Consider the following 24,540-nt stretch of genomic DNA (forward strand, 5'->3'; position numbering starts at 1 on the left):
ATTTGCTGGTTTTGACCCATTTTCTATGCCTTTTGACCACGAGTTTTGCATTGCCCCTTCTACTATTAAAACCTGCACATGGATCCTTCTTCAGTTTCTAAATCTGTTGTGTCACAATAGTAAACAAGCTGTAATATTAATTTCATATTCAGAGTGTGGTATTTTAACATGCCTTCATTAAATTACATGAAAGCTTCAACAGCTAAATCTCCTTTCAGCTGTGTGAGGGTCAGTGAGTCTCTCTCTGCCTTCATTCCAGCTTCCGTTCTTCTCAGAATCCTCACTTTCCTCACAGGAACCTGCAGACACGCCTCCAAAGCTCAGTCTGAGAAGCTGGTTGATGATCAAACCACCATTCAGTGGTGCTGAGGTCTGGACTCTGGGGCGGTCAGTCCATCGTTCAGCTTCTTTGTTTGGTGTGTCCGTCTCCTTTTCTCAGTGAGGTTCTTCTTGATCAGCTACACGTCCTTTCAGACCCACATCGCTGAGTGGTCTCCTCACAGTGGAAGGATGGACAGAAGCACCTGTGGATGTTTTCTGATCTGAAGCAGCTTGATCTTCTCCTCTCTCTCAGAGATCAAAGCTTTCAGTGCTGTTTATCTGATGGGGGCAGTTTTGGGGTCGACCAGCTCTTCCAGGTGGTTGTTAGGAGGAACATTTTCTCTGGAGATTTTAATCAGTTTTTGATCTCCAGTTTTGGAAACTCCGGTATTTTTCACTTTGACTTATCTTATATCTAATATGGTCACAAATATCCCCTAAAAAAATGAACAAATCATAGTCACTGTTTTGAAATTAAATAAATAAATAAAGTTTCTTGTAAGTTTAGAACAGTACTGGCAAATTCTGTCATTTATAATCTCAACAAACAAGCATTGAAGAATGTAGTACAGGAATATTCTGCTCATTTTGTCAACTGGCAGTAGAAGCACATCTCGCTGCTCAATCTGAGCTCCAGGGCTCTCAGCTTTTATTCGTTTCACTGAAACAGACACTATTAATCAGAACTGTCAATTACATGGGGCATTTTTTTCTCTTTCCAACCACAAATTGAATTGTTATTGACCAAAGCGAAAGCACAGCGGCCGAATTCAGGGTGCACAGCAGGCGCAATAATAACGAATACAATGCAGCTCATCAATATTTCGGTGTTTGATTTAATGAAAAGACACAAAATCTTTCAAAACAAAAGTTTACGGCATAGCAACAGGCAACGTGTCAGGACGATGTGTGTTTAAAAAAATATATGCAAATGTATTTTTCAGGATGCACTGTACACATAAACATCCAACATCATTTCGACAACAGACACATCATAATTCACACCGCTTTAGGCTTCGTGACAGAATGTTTTATGAGAAAGCGTAACTGAGTAGCTTGAGGACCGTTTATTTACCTGCCATGCACTTTCATACGTTTAAGGCACGTAAAAAACAGAGTTCTTAGATTCTTAAACTTCCCTCGAAGAAGAATCTTTACTACAACAATCGGCCTGTCCAGACTCCGCCCACAGACGTGCTCTTTCACCATTAGTGTTGTGAGTTTGTAGGTATTGTGATATAAACTGAGTCCGTTCTACAGTTTCTCATTAGACTGAATGAATAACCGACTCTAAATGTAGGTATTGTGATATAAACCGAGTCTGTTCTACAGTTTCTCATTAGACTGAATGAATAACCGGCTCTAAATGTAGGTATTGTGATATAAACCGAGTCCGTTCTACAGTTTCTCATTAGACTGAATGAATAACCGGCTCTAAATGTAGGTATTGTGATATAAACCGAGTCCGTTCTACAGTTTCTCATTAGGCTGAATGAATAACCGACTCTAAATGTAGGTATTGTGATATAAACCGAGTCTGTTCTACAGTTTCTCATTAGACTGAATGAATAACCGACTCTAAATGTAGGTATTGTGATATAAACCGAGTCCGTTCTACAGTTTCTCATTAGACTGAATGAATAACCGGCTCTAAATGTAGGTATTGTGATATAAACCGAGTCCGTTCTACAGTTTCTCGTTAGACTGAATGAATAACCGACTCTAAATGTAGGTATTGTGATATAAACTGAGTCCGTTCTACAGTTTCTCATTAGACTGAATGAATAACCGACTCTAAATGTAGGTATTGTGATATAAACCGAGTCTGTTCTACAGTTTCTCATTAGACTGAATGAATAACCGACTCTAAATGTAGGTATTGTGATATAAACTGAGTCCGTTCTACAGTTTCTCATTAGACTGAATGAATAACCGACTCTAAATGTAGGTATTGTGATATAAACCGAGTCTGTTCTACAGTTTCTCATTAGACTGAATGAATAACCGACTCTAAATGTAGGTATTGTGATATAAACCGAGTCTGTTCTACAGTTTCTCATTAGACTGAATGAATAACCGACTCTAAATGTAGGTATTGTGATATAAACCGAGTCAGTTCTACAGTTTCTCATTAGGCTGAATGAATAACCGACTCTAAATGTAGGTATTGTGATATAAACCGAGTCTGTTCTACAGTTATTCATTAGGCTGAATGAATAACCGGCTCTAAATGTAGGTATTGTGATATAAACCGAGTCCGTTCTACAGTTTCTCATTAGGCTGAATGAATAACCGACTCTAAATGTAGGTATTGTGATATAAACCGAGTCCGTTCTACAGTTTCTCATTAGGCTGAATGAATAACCGACTCTAAATGTAGGTATTGTGATATAAACCGAGTCCGTTCTACAGTTTCTCATTAGACTGAATGAATAACCGACTCTAAATGTAGGTATTGTGATATAAACCGAGTCTGTTCTACAGTTTCTCATTAGGCTGAATGAATAACCGACTCTAAATGTAGGTATTGTGATATAAACCGAGTCTGTTCTACAGTTTCTCATTAGGCTGAATGAATAACCGACTCTAAATGTAGGTATTGTGATATAAACCGAGTCCGTTCTACAGTTTCTCATTAGACTGAATGAATAACCGACTCTAAATGTAGGTATTGTGATATAAACCGAGTCCGTTCTACAGTTTCTCATTAGGCTGAATGAATAACCGGCTCTAAATGTAGGTATTGTGATATAAACCGAGTCTGTTCTACAGTTTCTCATTAGGCTGAATGAATAACCGACTCTAAATGTAGGTATTGTGATATAAACCGAGTCCGTTCTACAGTTTCTCATTAGACTGAATGAATAACCGACTCTAAATGTAGGTATTGTGATATAAACCGAGTCTGTTCTACAGTTTCTCATTAGGCTGAATGAATAACCGACTCTAAATGTAGGTATTGTGATATAAACCGAGTCCGTTCTACAGTTTCTCATTAGACTGAATGAATAACCGACTCTAAATGTAGGTATTGTGATATAAACCGAGTCCGTTCTACAGTTTCTCATTAGGCTGAATGAATAACCGGCTCTAAATGTAGGTATTGTGATATAAACCGAGTCCGTTCTACAGTTTCTCATTAGGCTGAATGAATAACCGACTCTAAATGTAGGTATTGTGATATAAACCGAGTCTGTTCTACAGTTTCTCATTAGACTGAATGAATAACCGACTCTAAATGTAGGTATTGTGATATAAACCGAGTCCGTTCTACAGTTTCTCATTAGACTGAATGAATAACCGACTCTAAATGTAGGTATTGTGATATAAACCGAGTCCGTTCTACAGTTTCTCATTAGACTAAATGAATAACCGACTCTAAATGTAGGTATTGTGATATAAACCGAGTCTGTTCTACAGTTTCTCATTAGACTGAATGAATAACCGACTCTAAATGTAGGTATTGTGATATAAACCGAGTCCGTTCTACAGTTTCTCATTAGACTGAATGAATAACCGACTCTAAATGTAGGTATTGTGATATAAACCGAGTCTGTTCTACAGTTTCTCATTAGACTGAATGAATAACCGACTCTAAATGTAGGTATTGTGATATAAACCGAGTCTGTTCTACAGTTTCTCATTAGACTGAATGAATAACCGACTCTAAATGTAGGTATTGTGATATAAACCGAGTCTGTTCTACAGTTTCTCATTAGACTGAATGAATAACCGGCTCTAAATGTAGGTATTGTGATATAAACTGAGTCTGTTCTACAGTTTCTCATTAGACTGAATGAATAACCGGCTCTAAATGTAGGTATTGTGATATAAACCGAGTCCGTTCTACAGTTTCTCATTAGACTGAATGAATAACCGACTCTAAATGTAGGTATTGTGATATAAACCGAGTCTGTTCTACAGTTTCTCATTAGACTGAATGAATAACCGACTCTAAATGTAGGTATTGTGATATAAACCGAGTCCGTTCTACAGTTTCTCAATAGGCTGAATGAATAACCGGCTCTAAATGTAGGTATTGTGATATAAACCGAGTCCGTTCTACAGTTTCTCATTAGACTGAATGAATAAACGGCTCTAAATGTAGGTATTGTGATATAAACCGAGTCCGTTCTACAGTTTCTCATTAGACTGAATGAATAACCGGATCTAAATGTAGGTATTGTGATATAAACCGAGTCCGTTCTACAGTTTCTCATTAGACTGAATGAATAACCGGCTCTAAATGTAGGTATTGTGATATAAACCGAGTCCGTTCTACAGTTTCTCATTAGACTGATTGAATAACCGGCTCTAAATGTAGGTATTGTGATATAAACCGAGTCCGTTCTACAGTTTCTCATTAGACTGAGTGAATAACCGGCTCTAAATGTAGGTATTGTGATATAAACCGAGTCCGTTCTACAGTTTTTTTACCTGTGTAAAAAACTTTTCCAACTTCAGAATAGTAGCTTTGAAAGAACGCCTTTGTGGGCGGGGCTTGGAGAAGTCAATTGGGTTTTGGGCTTAAATGCAGAGCCTGCTGTACACAAAACTTATTCCAATAACAGTTCCATGATGTATGGGTTACCAGCTTTGGTTGACATTGACATCTACCAGTTTCAACCCATCAACCTTGAAGATACTTTGAAAATGAGGTACAAGGACAACATTTTGCCAATATCAACACTGATCTGACACCAAAACCAACACTGAATGTTTAACCCACCTAAACTTAACCTGGTTAAACTTAATACCATCACTGTATTTTACATTCTAAGTCCTTTCCAGACCTGAATATAAAACATATTTGCCTGCTAATTACCTCATCAAAAAGATGTCCATTAATGGAGATTTGCATCTAGCTCCTGAAATGTCATGTGCTTCTAACTTTCATCATTTCACCCCTGAATTTTGCATTAAGTGTGCGTTATATGTACAACAATTAAGACTTTACATTGCGTTGGCAATGCCACACGATGAAATCTCTTTGGTTCAATTGTTGTATTTTGTTACAGCTTATTTTCTTAGAGAGGTCAGTGAGCGCGCTGTGTTCAAGATCCGGTGTCCGTGAAGGTCGCCAAAGTCAGGAACCTCCAGGCTGGATGCTACCACAGGACAAACACTTACAGGGCATCACTCACACTTGTTCTCAACACACAAAATAATAATATCACCTTGGCCAAAATCACCAAAATTACTGCTGAACCATTCAGGAAGAAAGTAGGCACTAATAGCACCTCTTTTCCATCAAAAAGGAAAAATAAATACAAAATAATTTTAAAATGAAGCCCCGTCTCACCCATCTTCGGACTGGAAGGTTCTTCTCTAAAGGCAGACTGTCTTAAAAAGGCAGACTGTCCCTTTGTCTTGGCTGTAGATGGAAGCTCAAGTGAGGATTGAGGAATAAATACAAAATAAGTTTGGGTCAGTAACCTGCAGGATAGCCTCCTTTTCTGGGGTCAGACTCAGCACAGATTTTGTCACCCTGCCGGACGACTGCCTGCACCACTGCACCCGGAGTCCTCAGGAACTCAGTTATGTGATTTTTCTGTGCTAAGCCTTCAAGGACGCTCTGCAGGACATTAACATGGATTGGTGAATCATTAGAGGTAAGAGTACAGAAAGTTTAGCTAGTAAATGAGAAAATAAATGAGTATATTTATTATCAGCATAATATACTTTCCACTTTACTAAGGGAAACTAGCCACTGGCTAGCATCACACTGAATGACGGAAGAAGAGAACAACCAGAGAGCATCACACAGAATGATGGAGGGAGAGGAAACAACCAGAGAGCATCACACAGAATGGAGAGCATCACAATCAACATTTAAGGAAGAGAAAACAACTAGAGAGCATTATATTTAATGATGTAAGGAGAGAGTGAGCATCACACTGAACGACAGAGGGAGAGAGTGAGCATCACACTGAACGACAGAGGGAGAGAGTGAGCATCACACTGAACGACAGAGGGAGAGAGTGAGCATCACACTGAACGATAGAGAGTGAGTGAGCATCACACTGAACGACAGAGGGAGAGAGTGAGCATCACACTGAACGATAGAGAGAGTGAGTGAGCATCACACTGAACGATAGAGGGAGTGAGTGAGCATCACACTGAACGATAGAGGGAGAGAGTGAGCATCACACTGAACGATAGAGGGAGAGAGTGAGCATCACACTGAACGATAGAGAGAGTGAGTGAGCATCACACTGAACGATAGAGGGAGAGAGTGAGCATCACACTGAACGATAGAGGAAGTGAGTGAGCATCACACTGAACGATAGAGAGAGTGAGTGAGCATCACACTGAACGATAGAGAGAGTGAGTGGGCATCACACTGAACGACAGAGGGAGAGAGTGAGCTTCACACTGAATGATAGAGAGTGAGTGAGCATCACACTCAACGATAGAGGGAGAGAGTGAGCATCACACTGAACGATAGAGAGTGAGTGAGCATCACACTGAACGATAGAGAGTGAGTGAGCATCACACTGAACGATAGAGAGAGAGAGTGAGCATCACACTGAACGATAGAGGGAGTGAGTGAGCATCACACTGAACGATAGAGGGAGAGAGTGAGCATCACACTGAACGACAGAGGGAGAGAGTGAGCATCACACTGAACGATAGAGAGAGTGAGTGAGCATCACACTGAACGATAGAGGGAGTGAGTGAGCATCACACTGAATGATAGAGGGAGAGAGTGAGCATCACACTGAACGATAGAGGGAGTGAGTGACCATCACACTGAACGATAGAGGGAGAGAGTGAGCATCACACTGAACGATAGAGAGTGAGTGAGCATCACTCTGAACGATAGAGCGAGTGAGTGAGCATCACACTGAACGATAGAGAGAGAGAGTGAGCATCACACTGAACGATAGAGAGAGTGAGTGAGCATCACACTGAATGACAGAGGGAGAGAGTGAGCATCACACTGAACGATAGAGGGACAGTGAGCATCACACTGAACGATAGAGGGACAGAGTCAGCATCACACTGAACGACAGAGGGACAGAGTGAGCATCACACTGAACGATAGAGGGACAGAGTGAGCATCACACTGAACGATAGAGGGAGTGAGTGAGCATCACACTGAACGATAGAGGGACAGAGTGAGCATCACACTGAACGATAGAGGGAGTGAGTGAGCATCACACTGAACGACAGAGGGACAGAGTGAGCATCACACTGAATGATAGAGGGAGAGAGTGAGCATCACACTGAACGATAGAGGGAGAGAGTGAGCATCACACTGAACGATAGAGGGAGTGAGTGAGCATCACACTGAACGATAGAGGGAGAGAGTGAGCATCACACTGAACGATAGAGAGTGAGTGAGCATCACTCTGAACGATAGAGGGAGAGAGTGAGCATCACACTGAACGATAGAGAGAGAGAGTGAGCATCACACTGAACGATAGAGGGAGTGAGTGAGCATCACACTGAACGATAGAGAGAGAGAGTGAGCATCACACTGAACGATAGAGAGAGAGTGAGCATCACACTGAATGATAGAGAGAGTGAGTGAGCATCACACTGAACGATAGAGCGAGTGAGTGAGCATCACACTGAACGACAGAGGGAGAGAGTGAGCATCACACTGAACGATAGAGGGAGAGAGTGAGCATCACACTGAACGATAGAGGGAGTGAGTGAGCATCACACTGAACGATAGAGAGAGAGAGTGAGCATCACACTGAACGATAGAGAGAGAGTGAGCATCACACTGAATGATAGAGAGAGTGAGTGAGCATCACACTGAACGATAGAGCGAGTGAGTGAGCATCACACTGAACGATAGAGGGAGAGAGTGAGCATCACACTGAACGATAGAGGGAGAGAGTGAGCATCACACTGAACGATAGAGGGAGAGAGTGAGCATCACACTGAACGATAGAGGGAGTGAGTGAGCATCACACTGAACGATAGAGGGAGTGAGTGAGCATCACACTGAACGATAGAGCGAGTGAGTGAGCATCACACTGAACGATAGAGGGAGAGAGTGAGCATCACACTGAACGACAGAGGGAGAGAGTGAGCATCACACTGAACGAGAGGGAGAGAGTGAGCATCACACTGAACGATAGAGGGAGAGAGTGAGCATCACACTGAACGATAGAGGGAGTGAGTGAGCATCACACTGAGCGATAGAGAGAGAGAGTGAGCATCACACTAAACGTTAGAGGGAGAGAGTGAGCATCACACTGAACAATAGAGGGAGTGAGTGAGCATCACACTGAACGACAGAGGGAGTGAGTGAGCATCACACTGAACGATAGAGCAAGTGAGTGAGCATCACACTGAACGATAGAGGGAGAGAGTGAGCATCACACTGAACGACAGAGGGAGAGAGTGAGCATCACACTGAACGAGAGGGAGAGAGTGAGCATCACACTGAACGATAGAGGGAGAGAGTGAGCATCACACTGAACGATAGAGGGAGTGAGTGAGCATCACACTGAGCGATAGAGAGAGAGAGTGAGCATCACACTAAACGTTAGAGGGAGAGAGTGAGCATCACACTGAACGATAGAGGGAGTGAGTGAGCATCACACTGAACGATAGAGGGAGTGAGTGAGCATCACACTGAACGATAGAGCGAGTGAGTGAGCATCACACTGAACGATAGAGGGAGAGAGTGAGCATCACACTGAACGACAGAGGGAGAGAGTGAGCATCACACTGAACGAGAGGGAGAGAGTGAGCATCACACTGAATGATAGAGGGAGAGAGTGAGCATCACACTGAACGATAGAGGGAGTGAGTGAGCATCACACTGAACGATAGAGGGAGTGAGTGAGCATCACACTGAACGATAGAGCGAGTGAGTGAGCATCACACTGAACGATAGAGGGAGAGAGTGAGCATCACACTGAACGACAGAGGGAGAGAGTGAGCATCACACTGAACGAGAGGGAGAGAGTGAGCATCACACTGAACGATAGAGGGAGAGAGTGAGCATCACACTGAACGATAGAGGGAGTGAGTGAGCATCACACTGAGCGATAGAGAGAGAGAGTGAGCATCACACTAAACGATAGAGGGAGCATCAAATCAGAGGCACTCGAGAGTCCCTGAGGCTTATTATTCATTAACTACATGCAAAATGAAGTAAAGTGATGATGCAGGTTTAAAATGAGTTATGAAGGATGTCAGAGTGATGAATGGACAGTTTGCCCGGCTGCTCTGTAAATGTTAATGAGTCAAATTTTCAGGCCCACCTTTTCGATGTTCTGCTCTACGACCGTCTTGTTGGGGCTGAGCTGATTGTGAACTCTAGGTTCGGTCACGGCTTTCTTCAGGTCGTAGTTAAAGAAAAGAGAGTTTAGGATCACCTGGAGTGAATAGGAGTGAAGAAGAAGTGAAGGACAGATGGGTAAAAGATCCATTACACAAGAAGCGTTGTGCTACTGTGCTGCTTGTGTATGAAGATGTCTTGCTTTAATTACATACATTTGCTTGTAGTAATTGTGCTAATTATTAGGAACCCTCATAAGAAACAAAGCTGCACCAGTTTCAGTTAGAAATGTTGATGGTTACCAGAGCTGTTGCCGTGGTGATCTTTGTCCCACCTGAAGCTCCAACAACCATTTTGACTTTGTTGTGTTTGTCAAAAATTATAGTTGGGCACATGGAGGACAGAGGCCTTTTACCTGGTCAAAAAAAAAAAAAAAAAAACACACAAAACTTATAATAATATATAAAGAGTACATTTTTACATTCTAAAAGTTTGTTCATAATTTTTAACTATGTAATTGTTACATTTCCATCAATAAATAGTTGAATTTTACCAATTTACATAGGCATACACCTAATTAAAGCACAGTAAATGCTTTTCTTAAATGTGTTAAATTCAAAGTGTAATAGACAATAAAACATATGTTTACATTTGTTCATTATACACTTAAAGGGTGCATATGCTAAACTGTTCTTATGCTTTATTTTTCCTCTGATATGTATTTAAAATGTTTGTGTGGTTGTCTGAACTACTGCAATTCATTTTTACACAACCAGCCTGTTTTTACTCCTTAGAATAAAAAGGTGCTTTTAAGACTAAATTTGTGCAAATCATTTAAACAATATATTTAATTGAAAATGATTCAGAGACAACTAATCAAATGCTGAAACTGAAAATTTGATTGTTTTTTGAAAAACGATTTGCCTATTTTGAAGTTGATGCCAGCAAAATAATTATTAATGAGTTGTAATGTCAGTAAGTCTTGGTTAATAATGGTTAATTATTCAAATAGTAGCGTTTTTATTAATGCATGTGTACCAATTAATAGTTGACCAGTCATTAACAAATGATGAGATAATGAATAGGTTGCTGTTTATTTGCTGTTATTATTGCTAAATTTCCTTTGGGATCAATAAAGTATCTGTCTGTCTGTCTGTCTGTCTGTCTGTCTATCTATCTATCTGTCTATCTATCTGTCTGTCTGTCTATCTGTCTGTCTGTCTGTCTGTCTGTCTGTCTATCTATCTATCTATCTATCTATCTATCTATCTATCTATCTATCTATCTATCTATCTATCTATCTAACTGTCTGTCTGTCTGTCTGTCTGTCTGTCTATCTATCTATCTAACTGTCTGTCTGTCTGTCTGTCTGTCTGTCTGTCTATCTATCTAACTGTCTGTCTGTCTGTCTGTCTGTCTGTCTGTCTTTCTATCTGTCTGTCTGTAACGGTATATTCGTTGATATTCTGCTCAAATTAGAGGACAAGCATGAGCTCTGGTACCTGGCTGGATGAAGTTGTTGGGAGATGGAGGGATGCCAAAGCCATTGGTGATGAATGGAGAGCTGAAATCATCCATCTCATCGTTAAAGATGATGCCCGTAGAGCGTGACATCACCTTCGAGCCCAAACTGCAGGAAGATGCAGTAAAAAAAAAAGTTTTAATAGTAAAATAGTAAAATAGTCAATATTGGAACATAATAACTGCACCGTGTCTCGTGCTCCTCAATACAAGTATGTAACTTGCCCCCATCCTGTCTTACTATAGGTTGATGGTGCTGGTAGCAGCCACTGCGCTCCCGTCCTCTGCGATGACGGACAGGTGAGCCGTCCCGTGGTTATCAGGGGCAAAGTATTCGGGCTCATAGTAGGTGTCCGGATGCGTGGTGTCGTCGGTGATCTTGCTCCGAATGTTGTCGGCGAAGTAGTCTGAGGTCATGTTGTGAATGAGCTGAAGACGGACAGAGAAATAAGAAACGCCAAGAAAGATCTCGAAACTGACATGTAAATAAAAGTAACGTGTGGCCACGACTTAGTAAGGTGTGGGAACAAGATCCTAATACATGGCCACAACTTAATAAGGTGTGGGAATGAGATAATTAGACCTTGACCACAGCTTAATAAGGCCTGATCTCAACCTCACGCATTAAGTGTATGTCACCCAGTCCGGTTTTCGTCCCTCCACTATCACGAGGCATGCATGGCTTTAAAGGCGTGGCCGGAGTGGCCGGTGCTTCTTTGGAATTCTGATTGGTTATTCCAGATAACACCCCAAAATCGCTGCCACATCATTCATCGGCTTCCAGCTCACTGTGGGGCGCGTGTTTGCTCACCACCAGCGATCAGCAGAACAACTGTGCCATCTCTCTTCATGCATCCCTAAAGGACTTGACCAAGATAACTGTCCTCCCCACTACTGAGACCAAAACTCCACCCTGGAATTCACAAGGCCCTTCTTTAATGGGTCAGAGGTTGTTTTGCGGACGTATTAAAAATCCATTTATGCTCAGTGTTATGCAATATTTGCCCCACCTGACAAATTTTCAAGAGGATTCAGAGTCTCTCATCATTCTGAACACAGCTGAAGCTGTCAGACTCACGTCAGTGATGTTGAGGTAGCGTGGGTCTCCCAGCCTGCTCCTCTTGGCATATGCAAAGCGGAAGGCTTCGACAATGCGGTGATACGTTAGCGTCTTTCTTTCTGCCGTCGACACACTTCTGTCTGAGAAATTGTAACCTGTAAAGACACATTAGCACTTGAGTACCGTCTCAGGGCAAAAATAGAAAGACCTTTTCATGGTACACAATATATATCACAATATTTGGCTTTTCTGAGGTTTGATAAGAGTGAAACAAAAAAAAAAAAACAGAACCACATTTGAGAAATTATTACTACTTTTTTTTCCCCCAATGTTCCACATACTCTGCTGCACTAAATACAGTTAAACAGGACTCTACTTGTAATGAAACATGCAGTTAGTCAATGTTCTTTAACCCTCTGGGGTCCACAAACTTGTCTGTGCATCAAATGATCTGTCTCTGTATCTTCGTGATGATCCAGCTCAGAAATCCAGTTCAAACCCTTCCTGAATCCGTAGAGCTGCTCTTTCCATTCCATCTCATCACGAGTCATACAGCTGACCCCTACACCATCGCCTGCCGCAGCACAGCTCCTTGTGAAGGCACTGTGGGAATTCCTAAGATGTTTTCTTGCCAGCTGGGCTTACACACTTTAGGGATTTTGAGGGAGTTGTGTAATGAAGAATGGTTTGTAGATCACTGCATAATGACTAGAAGGTCAAGGCTCAACACTCCTCTTAATTCCATCTTGGCAAGACACTCGTGAGTCCTGGTGTGTGATCTCTAAATCCCCCAGCTAATGAAGCTAATGAGAGATGAGTGGCTAGTGAATTTGCCCCAATAGCATAATGGCTGAGATGATGTGAGGGTGTAATACTTGAACTCTTTGATAAAGGCCGACTGCCTTCCTCTGAGGCGCTCGGAATACAACCTTCCCATTAAATCCATAAATAAACAAGTGAAAAACAGACTCACCGTCCACAATGTTGAGTATAAGCGCTAGCACAGGACCGCTGGATGGGGCGTCAGGGACGTGCACTGTGTATTCCCCAACATTCAGCCTCAGTGGACTTTCATTCAGCACTGGCTGATACTCCAGCAGGTCTTCAAGCGTTATGATGCCACCTGTATGTCCCGAAACATCACGTTCAGTCGAGCACACTGTGATCAGGGTTGGCGAACAGCATCAGTGCTGCAGTTTTGTTGATTGGCATTATGCTAGGCAGGGAAGTGGGCGTGCTGAGGGTGATGCAGCACCCCTGATTTATAAATAATAAAACGTACTGAACTCTATAATAACCTGAGCACAGTAGAGACCCCAGGGCGCTTGATATAGAGCCGAGTTTGTACCTGAGCACCGATTTTATACAGAGTTTCAGAAAGTCGGACTGTCAGTGTTGTCTCTGTCTCTCTGTCCCTCTCTCTGTCCCCCTCTCTCTGTCTCTCTCTCTGTCTCTCTGTCCCTCTCTCTGTCTCTCTCTCTCTCTCTCTGTCCCCCTCTCTCTGTCTCTCTGTCCCTCTCTCTGTCCCCCTCTCTCTGTCCATCTCTCTCTCTGTCCCTCTCTCTCTGTCCCTCTCTCTCTCTGTCTCTCTCTCTCTGTCCCCCTCTCTCACTCTGTCCCTCTCTCTCTGTCCCTCTCTCTCTCTGTCTCTCTGTCCCCCTCTCTCTGTCCCTCTCTCTCTGTCTCTCTGTCCCTCTCTCTGTCCCCCTCTCTCTGTCCCTCTCTCTCTGTCCCTCTCTCTGTCTCTCTGTCTCTCTGTCCCTCTCTCTGTCCCTCTCTCTCTCTCTGTCTCTCTGTCCCTCTCTCTCTCTCTGTCCCTCTCTCTCTGTCCCTCTGTCCCCCTCTCTCTGTCCCTCTCTCTCTGTCTCTCTGTCCCTCTCTCTATGTCTCTCTGTCCCTCTCTCTGTCCCCCTCTCTCTGTCCCTCTCTCTCTGTCCCTCTCTCTGTCCCTCTCTCTCTCTGTCCCTCTCTCTCTCTCTGTCTCTCTGTCCCTCTCTCTCTCTCTGTCCCTCTCTCTCTCTGTCCCTCTCTCTCTCTGTCCCCCTCTCTCTGTCCCTCTCTCTCTGTCCCTCTCTCTCTGTCTCTCTGTCCCTTTCTCTCTGTCTCTCTGTCCCTCTCTCTGTCCCCCTCTCTCTGTCCCTCTCTCTCTGTCCCTCTCTCTCTCTCTCTGTCGCTCTCTCTGTCGCTCTCTCTCTCTCTCTGTCGCTCTCTCTCTCTCTCTCTGTCGCTCTCTATCTCTCTCTGTCACTCTCTCTTTCTCTCTGTCGCTCTCTCTCTCTCTCTGTCACTCTCTCTCTCTCGCTCTCTCTCTGTCACTCTCTCTTTCTGTCACTTTCTCTCTCTCTCTCTCTCTCTGTCCCTCTCTCTGTCGCTCTCTATCTCTCTCTGTCACTCTCTCTTTCTGTCACTCTCTCTCTCACAACTGTCCCCATGCCCACGACTGTCCCCATGCCCACAACTGTCCCCATGCCCACGGCTGTTTGAACAATAACAACAAATTACCTTTACGACAGGATCTGGCCTTCTGGGACAGAACACTAAGTTTATGATACTGAGGTATTTACAACAGGATCTGAGTCCCTGAGAGAGCCAACCCTGTACTGTTTACTGCAGTATCCAGTTGTACGAGAACACAGACTTTGGACTTTTATGACCGTTCCAAGGGTCCTGGGGGGCATCGTTGCCAAGGCACAAGAACCTGTGGCAGAAATGGACAGAGCGCTCTATTGAAACAATCCCTGTTTCTGCAAAATCCCATCTACTGGGTCTCTTCCATGGCAAGATTAAAGATCTACTTCCACTCCATGAGCCAGAGAGTCGTTTTTCACAACACTGGCTCCCAACCTCTGTTCAGGACTCAGACACACTCTCTACATTTAAAGCTAGACTTACATCTTTCCTGCTTGCATAAACATTTTGATCATTTCAGTTGTTTTTACTATTACTCTCTAATATCTCTCCATAAACGGTCCTGTCAATCAGTTTCTCTCTCTCTCTCTGTCTCTCTCTCTCTCTCTCTCTCTCTCTGTCTCTCTCTCTCTCACTCTGTCTGTCTCTCTCTCTCACTCTGTCTCTCTCTCTCTCTCTGTCTGTCTCTGTCTCTCTCTCTCGCTCTGTCTGTCTCTGTTTCTCTCTCTCGCTCTGTCTGTCTCTGTTTCTCTCTCTCTCTCTCTCTCTCTCTCTCTCGTTGTCTCTCTCACTCTCGCACTCTCTTTGTCTCTGTCTCTCTCTCTTGCTGTCTCTCTCTCTCTCTCTGTCTCTCTCTCTCTCTCTCTCTCACTGTCTCTGTGTCTCTCTCTCTCTCTGTCTGTCTCTGTCTCTCTCTCTCTCTCTGTCTGTCTCTGTCTCTCTCTCTCGCTCTGTCTGTCTCTGTTTCTCTCTCTCTGTCTGTCTCTGTCTCTCTCTCTCTCTCTGTCTGTCTCTGTCTCTCTCTCTCGCTCTGTCTGTCTCTGTTTCTCTCTCTCTCTCTCTCTCTCTCTCGTTGTCTCTCTCACTCTCGCACTCTCTTTGTCTCTGTCTCTCTCTCTTGTTGTCTCTCTCTCTCTCTCTGTCTCTCTCTCTCTCTCACTGTCTCTGTCTCTCTCTCTCGCACTCTCTTTGTCTCTGTCTCTCTCTCTCGCTCTGTCTGTCTCTCTCTGCCTTTATTTCAGCCCCTGAGCGACGTCTGCCTAAATCACCACATGGGAGCCACCAGAGCTGCTAGAGTCACCAGACGTCCTTCCACAGCATTTCTTTCAAAACTTTATTCTTCTTTAATGATTCTTTGGTAGAACCCACGTTCTCTTGAGTTCCAGCTCACAGACAGATGTCCTGACATTTTCCTTTAGAATTCGCTGATATAATTCAATCTGAGTTCATTTTTCCATCAATGATGACAAGCTTTCCTGGTCCAGCTGCAGCAAAACAGGCCCAAACCCTGATACTACCACCACCATGTTTCACAGACGGGATAAGGTTTGCACGCTAGAATGCCGTGTTTTCCTTTCTGGAACATAACTATTGTTCTGTCTCATTTGTTTAATTCTCTTTATCTACTATTATGACTTGTATAAAATCCGATTAAGTCTTAGTCTTTTTTGCAGAAATGTAGAAAATTCTAGACTTTCAAGCACCACTGTAAACTCTCTAAAATATCAGCACCCCCAACTGAAAGCGCCTTGCTGCATCCCTGATTCTCCAATAACACAAGCAACAACCTGCTATGTTGCAAACATTAAAAAAGGAACTCACTACTTACAAACAGAACGAAACCTCAGGAACATGAACTGACCTGCAGCTTGGATGTCGTCCACTATGGTCTGTGCCATGGAGCCATTGTAAAAAACATCAGGCCCTTCCTCGGCTATCCTCTCATACGTGTCTGCTAGTCTGGGGAACCGGATGATGTCGTTCTCCTTCAGGATGTTCTTGCTTGAGTCACAAAATACTTCACTGAAAGACAAGAAAGAGGAAGCACGTGATTAGAATTACATTATCGCATATCACACATAGTCTATGTTCTTTTGGGAATAACGATGTGCTTGTGGCAAGTGGGAACTGGGAATTTCTCGGCCCAGAGCTTCCTAATCTCCCACATCAAAGCGTTCACGCCACTTTAACTGTTTGAAGTCAGAAAATAAGTGGGCGCTTGCAGCTCTCTAGTGTTTACTTGCCCGCTAGATGTACATCAAAGGCTTTCAGGTGAAGCTTTTACAGCGGAATTAAAAATGGTAGTTTTGAATCTTTTGTAGTTAAATGCAATTCCAACCTGTTTCAAACGTCCCTCAGTTCAGCCTCGGATCGAACGTTTCTAATTAAATGACAAATGTTAGGAATATTTTAGCTCAGCTGTAATTACAGGGCTTACAGAGAAGTCTCATATTTTAATGCTTCTGAAGAATGTGTGATCCCATGACATGAAACAGCAAGTGATCACGTTTCTTTCATGTGATCACGTTTCTTTCATGTGATCACATTTCTTTAAAATTCCGACTTTTTCCTGTGAGTGGAAAAACGTGTGCAAATTCCACATGTGTGTATCCAAAAGTGAAATTCGTGTGTTTTTTTGCTGTAGGAGATTTTGAATTGAGCTATTTCATTTGATGAAATTACTAAAAGTATAGAATAAAACAAAGACTCAATTTTCCCTGAAATGACCAATAGAAGAACTGCGGAAAGGGGTTAAACATCGACGTCTGGCGATTCAGCATTAAAAAACATGCAGCTTGATTAAAAATATCACGCAGACTGACTTTATAGATCAGATTATCCGAGTATCTCCATCTAATTAGAGAGATCACACAAACAGAAGCTTAAAGGCATTCAACACCTGCTGCAAGCGCTATGCTGAAGTGACATTACGGGCTGTTTGTGGTCTTAACTAATCCAGTTGAAGGTACTGCTGCTGCTATAAGCCGAATGCTTCTGCTGCGTTTGTCCAGCTGCTTTTTCGTTTTGACCATTTGTGACCTGCTGAACTCCTTCACCATGATTTGTAGGCGCAACCTTTTTGCTACGTTATCATCATTCACCCCCAAACGGCCAGTGTGGTCATGATTAATCTAAGGGTCTTCCCCAGACCTCCCTCAAGGGTCAGAGCGAGGTGCACCCACCATAGTCACACAACGTCCTGTGGGAAACACTGTTTAATGCAGTGTCTACAAATCACACGTCATCTTAATCGCTGTTTATATCAAATCAATCGGTCAATCAACCTTTATTTTGACTCGGGAGTACATCGAGGGCAACCCTCATTTTCAATGTAGCCGAGCAGTTACAAAAACAGGGACTGACATGACAAAGAAAATAATAACTACATTTAATCGTTTTAAATTAAAAGAAAATTTAAAATAACAGTGAATAAAAAATAAAAGTAGATAAAAATAGAACTTGAGGTTTAAATGATAAGAGATTAAGATCAAAAGAAGATGAGAGATTAATAAAATAATAATACAATAATACAAATTAAAAAGTAATGATACAAAACTACTACAAATAAAATGAGAGAATAAATAAATAAATAAATAAAAGAAATAAAGAACTAAAACAAAAAATAAAAGTTATGAATAAATAAGATTGAAGGTGGCTCGATATTAAAAGGTTAAAATGAGTTTTAGTGTGTCCTGTAGTGGATTCCAGCTGGTCCTGTGACTAAAAGCAGATTTTCCCAGTTCAGTAAAACCTCCTGGTACCTGGCACTACGAAGGTATGATGATGATGTGTTTACGGCAAATCGGGCTCTTACCACAGCGCCACGTCACCCTGAATGGACTCCTTGTTTTTCTCGATGGCATTGGCGAGCGCCCTGCCGATCGGAAAGCCTTTGCGTGCCAGTTCGATGCTGGGCTCAAACAGCTCCTTCCAGGGCAGACGACCGTGCCGACGGTGAGCCATCTCATAGCCACGGATCTCTCCGGGAATAGCAATGGACAAACCCCCTGTCCATTCACACAGAGCAGAAACAACAACTGGTCAAGTTAGTCGGCCAGGAAATGTCTACTTACTTAAAACCTTCGGTAATAAAACTGCCAGCGTAGCTACATTTACTGGCCACTTTATGAGAAGCCTTTACTTTCAGGGTCGCCCAAAAGGAGGGAAAATAAAGTAACGCACTAATAGAAATGGTCCAAAATGACTTGGAATAAATAGTTCTCCATTCATTTCCATGAAAATAATTAATAATTTTTCCCCCTGACAGCGATAATAGACAATATATGTGTAGATCATTGACTTGATGTGCAATTTTTGTGTCCATGTCCATTATTTTTCCAAAAAAATTGTTTAATAAACGAATGACATATCAAATTATTAAACAATGCCTCTTTATGGGAAACAGTTTTCAGTGTCTCCATTTAAAACTCATTTTAGTTTATTTTTGCCTCCAAAAGTCTAAAAATGTCTGTCCAACCATGTGTTCTGATGAAGTCCACTATTAAGAAATATCATTAAAAATTCTAAATAAAATAATTCGGCTTGATTTTATGTTTTAAAACTTTAACAGTGTTGCAAAATAAGACAATTTTAAAAGTGCTCAACTCACTGAAAAACCATTGTCTTCTGCAATTTCCCTCTGGGATCAATAAAGTTCTTTCTATGTGTCTGTCTGTCTGTCTGTCTGTCTCAAATGTCAGGCAGCACAACCAAAAACAAAGGACTTTTATTTTGACATGCTTTTATAAATAGGGGCTAGGATGTTGCACCATAAAGAAGACCCCAGGTGACATTGAAGGCGCAATGCCAAGGGCACAGATTTACTAAGGATGTGATGTTTGAGTCGTGGTTAGAACGGTTCAGTTTACCATGTCAGGTGTTCTGACCTCTGGAATCTGGAAATATTAGAAAAATATTCCAAAAATTGAATTATTAAAATAACGGTTACTTCTTTGAAACAAATCAAGTGTAAACTCAAGTTGAACAACAAAGGCTTCTGCAAGCATCTACGCAGATGCCTGTTTAACTTGAAATTAGTCTGAAAAGTCAGGCGGCGCAACCAGTCAGTCAGATGCAGCAACCAGACCAGCACATCATGTCCTTTTAATACGATTTTTCAAAATTGCCACTTTTGACGCAGCAGCGACATGGAGAAGGGTGTGTGTGTGTGTGTGTGGTGCTGGTACGAGTGTATCAGGCACAGCAGTGTTGCTGGCCTTTTGTAACACATCAGTGACACTGCTAAGCTGACCGTGAACCACCCACCCACAAGTATGCAGACACGAGAAGCTCTGTGGTCAGAAACTGACCACTGATGAAGGGGTAGAGGACAGACAACACCAATTGTGCATCAGCAGATGAGATAGAGTCTTTAACTGCACACCAGTGACACAATAAAGTGGCCACTATGACCAGTTTATAAATATAACAGACTGAACAGAATCATCCTGGTATGAAACTCGTTCATAAGGACGGATCATTCTCCTGTTCCAAAAGCTTCAGGGTGAAGTGCGCATCCGAGAGCCGTGATCTGTCTGTGGACGTCGTGCGATACCTTTCCGAGACAGTTGTGTGTTGTTGCCGAACATATCCTCCGTGGCGTTCATCGGAGCGGTTTCCCTCGCATCGATCGTCTCCACCTTCCCTAAGAAAAAAATAACATGATAACACCAGACGGACAGCAGCTCTCGCGGCATTCGCAAATCCGATTTTTTTTTTGAAGAATATAAATTTGATCCGTTTGGTCTACGTTTGTCTTTAAAGGGGATCTACTTTTTCTCCTTTCCTCTAGTGTGCTGTGCATACAAGCCTTTCACTTTTCTCAGCTGCCTGAAACGCCTTGTTGAAATTCCAGCTCTTTTCTTTGTTGCGAGATGACATCATCCCGTAACACAATCTTATTGAATTGAATTCAGAACCATCAGCTAAACGTGTTTTGCACACTGTGGAATTAGACCTCTGCCTTTAGCCCATCCGTGCAGTGAAACGCCCACATACATGCACACTAGTGAACACACACACTAGCGGGCAGTGAGCACACTTGCCCGGATCTGTGGGCAGCCCTATCCATGGCGCCCGGGGAACAAGAAGCCTTTCTCTTGTTTCCGGGGTCGACATTTCGGCTTTGGGAAGTTCTGTGTAAAATCATTCCTGTTTCTGAGTTTTCATTGATTTCCGCCTGATGTTGAGCTCAGAACGAACTCACAGTTAAAAGGAGCGAGAGGCGACATTCAGAGTAATTGTACGCAGCGCTCCGTTACACCGAAGGGAAAAACGTGGCTGAAAAGGGGCCACGTCGTCTCAGCCGGAGTCAACGAGCAAGAGACTCCGGGTATAGCAGAGTGAAGGCCCGCCTCGGAGACTCTACTAACGAGGAGGAGGGGGTGGTGAAGCAGGATATGATGGAGATAGAGGGGGAGGAACAAGCCAAGGAGGACACGCATTATATAGGCGTGAAAAACGCCTATTGGGGCCATGGACCGTCAGCCAAGGGGATCGTACCAGCAACCTTCCGGTCACAGGGCTGGGTCCCTAAGCTCCAGCCCACGACTGCCTGCTTACCTGTAAGCTTGGTGTGCCTTCTGAAGGATATTTGGACCCCTCTTCATTAACTGAATAAACAGAACCAGGAGACTAGCCTTGCGTCCGAGCACGGATCACAGACGACATGCCGACCCGTTATAACGGATAATACTCAATATAATATTACACATAAAGCATATAGTACAGTAGACCCTCCACCTCACCTCCTGCTCCAGGCTAGCCTGCAGAGGTCGAGCAGCTCTATAGGCTTGTTCCACCTGATTTTCAGAATCAGGCTCTGGCTCAAGCTTTACATATCACATCATCTCAGACTGTCCATGGTTTACACTGTACCAGAAACACTGCTACTCGAGAACAGCAGCATTTCATTTTAGGTTTATATTATTTTGATCTGATTTGCCTTGGCATACAGCAATGAATGGATTCAGAGGATGAAGAGATATGATTAAATTAAAGTAGCAGGCAAAAAAACGTGCCCAGGAAACGTACATTAACCAGCAGGCGGTGTTGGGATGGTTGTTGTAGCGCCGACTCACCTGTGGCGGCGCTGTATATGGTGAAGAAAACGCCTCCTCCGATACCCATGCTGTGAGCGTTCAGCAGCCCCACACACAGCAGAGCCGCTATCGAGGCATCGACCGCAGAGCCATTACGCTTCAGGACGTCCCTGAGAACATAAAAACCTTTATTCAGTAAATACGGAGCTCATGCACATAACTACAGTTATTATGGTTTCACACAGCTGCCCGTAATTCCGCCCAGACAGGCGGTGACTATTGGGATGTGTACGTGTCCTGAAATGTGTACGACGTGTGGCTGCACCACTCGGAGTCTTGCGTGTGACGCAGAGAACGTGAAATATGATATAATGATATGTGCGTTAAAGTGATGGTTCAACAATGAATCAAATTAACATAATATTCTGCCCTCCTCCAAACGGACGTGACCGACCAAGATGTGTTTGCTGTCTAGTTTGCTTCAGAGCTGGTTTAAGGGCAGTCTGGCTACTTCCTATTTCTCCCGTTATATCAAAAACATGATCGCAAGACACTAGAGGGCGACAATGAAGGGGGTGAAGGAGTTAAATGGCTAAAAACGAACAATTAAGCTTGATTCTAACCATTCATGCTGATTGGTTAGCGTTACTGCTACTGAGAGCTGATTGGTTAGTGTTACTGCTACTGAGAGCTGATTGGTTAGTGTTTCTGCTACTGAGAGCTGATTGGTTAGTGTTACTGCTACTGAGAGCTGATTGGTTAGAGTTACTGATACTGAGAGCTGATTGGTTAGCGTTACTGCTACTGAGAGCTGATTGGTTAGTGTTACTGCTACTGAGAGCTGATTGGTTAGAGTTACTGCTACTGAGAGCTGATTGGTTAGTGTTACTGCTACTGAGAGCTGATTGGTTAGAGTTACTGCTACTGAGAGATGATTGGTTAGCGTTACTGCTACTGAGAGCTGATTGGTTAGTGTTACTGCTACTGAGAGCTGATTGGTTAGTGTTACTGCTACTGAGTGCTGATTGGTTAGTGTTACTGCTACTGAGAGCTGATTGGTTAGCGTTACTGCTACTGAGAGCTGATTGGTTAGTGTTACTGCTACTGAGAGCTGATTGGTTAGTGTTACTGCTACTGAGTGCTGATTGGTTAGTGTTACTGCTACTGAGAGCTGATTGGTTAGCATTACTGCTACTGAGAGCTGATTGGTTAGCATTACTGCTACTGAGAGCTGATTGGTTAGAGTTACTGCTACTGAGAGCTGATTGGTCAGTGTTACTGCTACTGAGAGCTGATTGGTTAGTGTTGCTGCTACTGAGAGCTGATTGGTTAGCGTTACTGCTACTGAGAGCTGATTGGTTAGTGTTACTGCTACTGAGAGCTGATTGGTTAGAGTTACTGCTACTGAGAGCTGATTGGTTAGTGTTACTGCTACTGAGAGCTGATTAGTTAGAGTTACTGCTACTGAGAGCTGATTGGTTAGAGTTACTGCTACTGAGAGCTGATTGGTTAGAGCTACTGCTACTGAGAGCTGATTGGTTAGCTCACTGGTTCGCGCTCACTGGCATCATTAACATATAATATGTCATGAAGTCCTATAACTGAAGCATATGAACTGAAGAATATGAGAGCAGCAAAAAACAAGTGCTTTCTCCAAAGCTCCATAGGCTGACGTTGAACCTGAGGGAGGAGAACTGCGTACATCTGACTTTTAAACTTTGAGAAAGTTGGTTCTCCTACCTTCCGATCTCGGAGCACTTCCCAGCGTCAGCTGCTACAGCCGCTTTGGAGTAGAAATGGTTGGAGGGGCTGGGGGGTCTTTTGTTGCCCACAACCAGGAACACAGCCAGGAAAAAGCCCAATGCAGCCACCAGCAGGAGCACCAGCCCAGCAACAAGGGACTTCTTGACCATGTTCCTGTTCAAACACGACAAACGGCACATACGGTTCATCACAGAACCACGATGCTGATGCATAGCAGCAGTGCCCAATTACAAAATACAGCAAATAAATGATTCAATGTCCTGGGCAATATGACAGTATATCCTTATCGTAACAGATTATTCAATATAATACGCTTTTCTGAACATATGGTGTATATCGTTAGTACTTGTAGACGTGTTTCATTATAAATAGAACAAAATTAGTCCTGTTTAAGTGGATTTCGTGCCAAATATTGAATAAAAATCATTGCGCTCACAGTTTTTAATGGTACTTTTTAAAATGTAGCACTACTTTTTCTTTTTTTTCTCAGTTCCAACTGATCAGATATCAGATCTGAAGAATACTGGGACACAATTTCATGAAGCACTGCAATGATTTTTGCCGTATCGCCCACTTTTGATTCAGTGCACCACACAATAAACAAGACAGTACAAAATGAGTACAGAGCAATTCACAAAGCAAAAACAATGCCGTCGTATGAAATATTTAATTATCATTAAAGTAATAACGTTAGCACAGGTGGCTGTTGGCCTATTGGATTGACATGGAAGAGCAGTGGAAAAGGTGAAAACCGCATAGGAGTCAGAGCGGACAACAAGACTCAGGAAAAGGAAGTGTTAATATTATTCCAATATTAAAGTAGTAACAAATACCTGGTGTTGGGCTGCTGAGCAACGCAGCCAACATGCCTGTTTCTATCAGTCGTCTATGCAGACCAGAGAAACAGCTATTCAAACGCAGTGAAGTGGCTTCATCTGAATGAGTTCCACATGTGCTTGTGGGACTGACGGTGTTGCTGTATCAACACTGTGTCGGACTTTTTTATAGTAAATGATTCATTCCTGAGTCGTCAGGCTGGTCTAAACTCTCTCAGACGACCAGTCTGTCTCATTAATAATGAGCAGCTCCAAAACGTACGCAAAAAACAACCATGTCCACCTGTCGATGAATAACTCACAAGAGAAATGGACACCAAAGTGAGAAATCTATAGTAAAAG

General features: G+C 42.9%; 1 protein-coding gene across 1 annotated transcript; it reads right to left on the minus strand.

The window, feature by feature from the left end:
• Positions 1-5,749: 5,749 nt before the first annotated feature.
• Positions 5,750-23,511, minus strand: ggt1a (gamma-glutamyltransferase 1a). Its single transcript, XM_037536286.1, has 12 exons — positions 23,339-23,511; positions 21,638-21,768; positions 20,113-20,202; positions 18,373-18,565; positions 16,420-16,580; positions 13,123-13,272; positions 12,168-12,304; positions 11,331-11,518; positions 11,071-11,198; positions 9,871-9,983; positions 9,552-9,665; positions 5,750-5,896 (listed from the first exon to the last, which is right to left on the minus strand). The coding sequence occupies exons 1-12, from the start codon at positions 23,509-23,511 to the stop codon at positions 5,750-5,752; spliced, it is 1,725 nt and encodes a 574-aa protein (XP_037392183.1).
• Between the last annotated feature and the right edge of the window lie 1,029 nt (positions 23,512-24,540).

Source organism: Pygocentrus nattereri, chromosome 29 (genome assembly GCF_015220715.1).
Source record: "Pygocentrus nattereri isolate fPygNat1 chromosome 29, fPygNat1.pri, whole genome shotgun sequence".
NCBI classification, from domain to species: domain Eukaryota; kingdom Metazoa; phylum Chordata; class Actinopteri; order Characiformes; family Serrasalmidae; genus Pygocentrus; species Pygocentrus nattereri.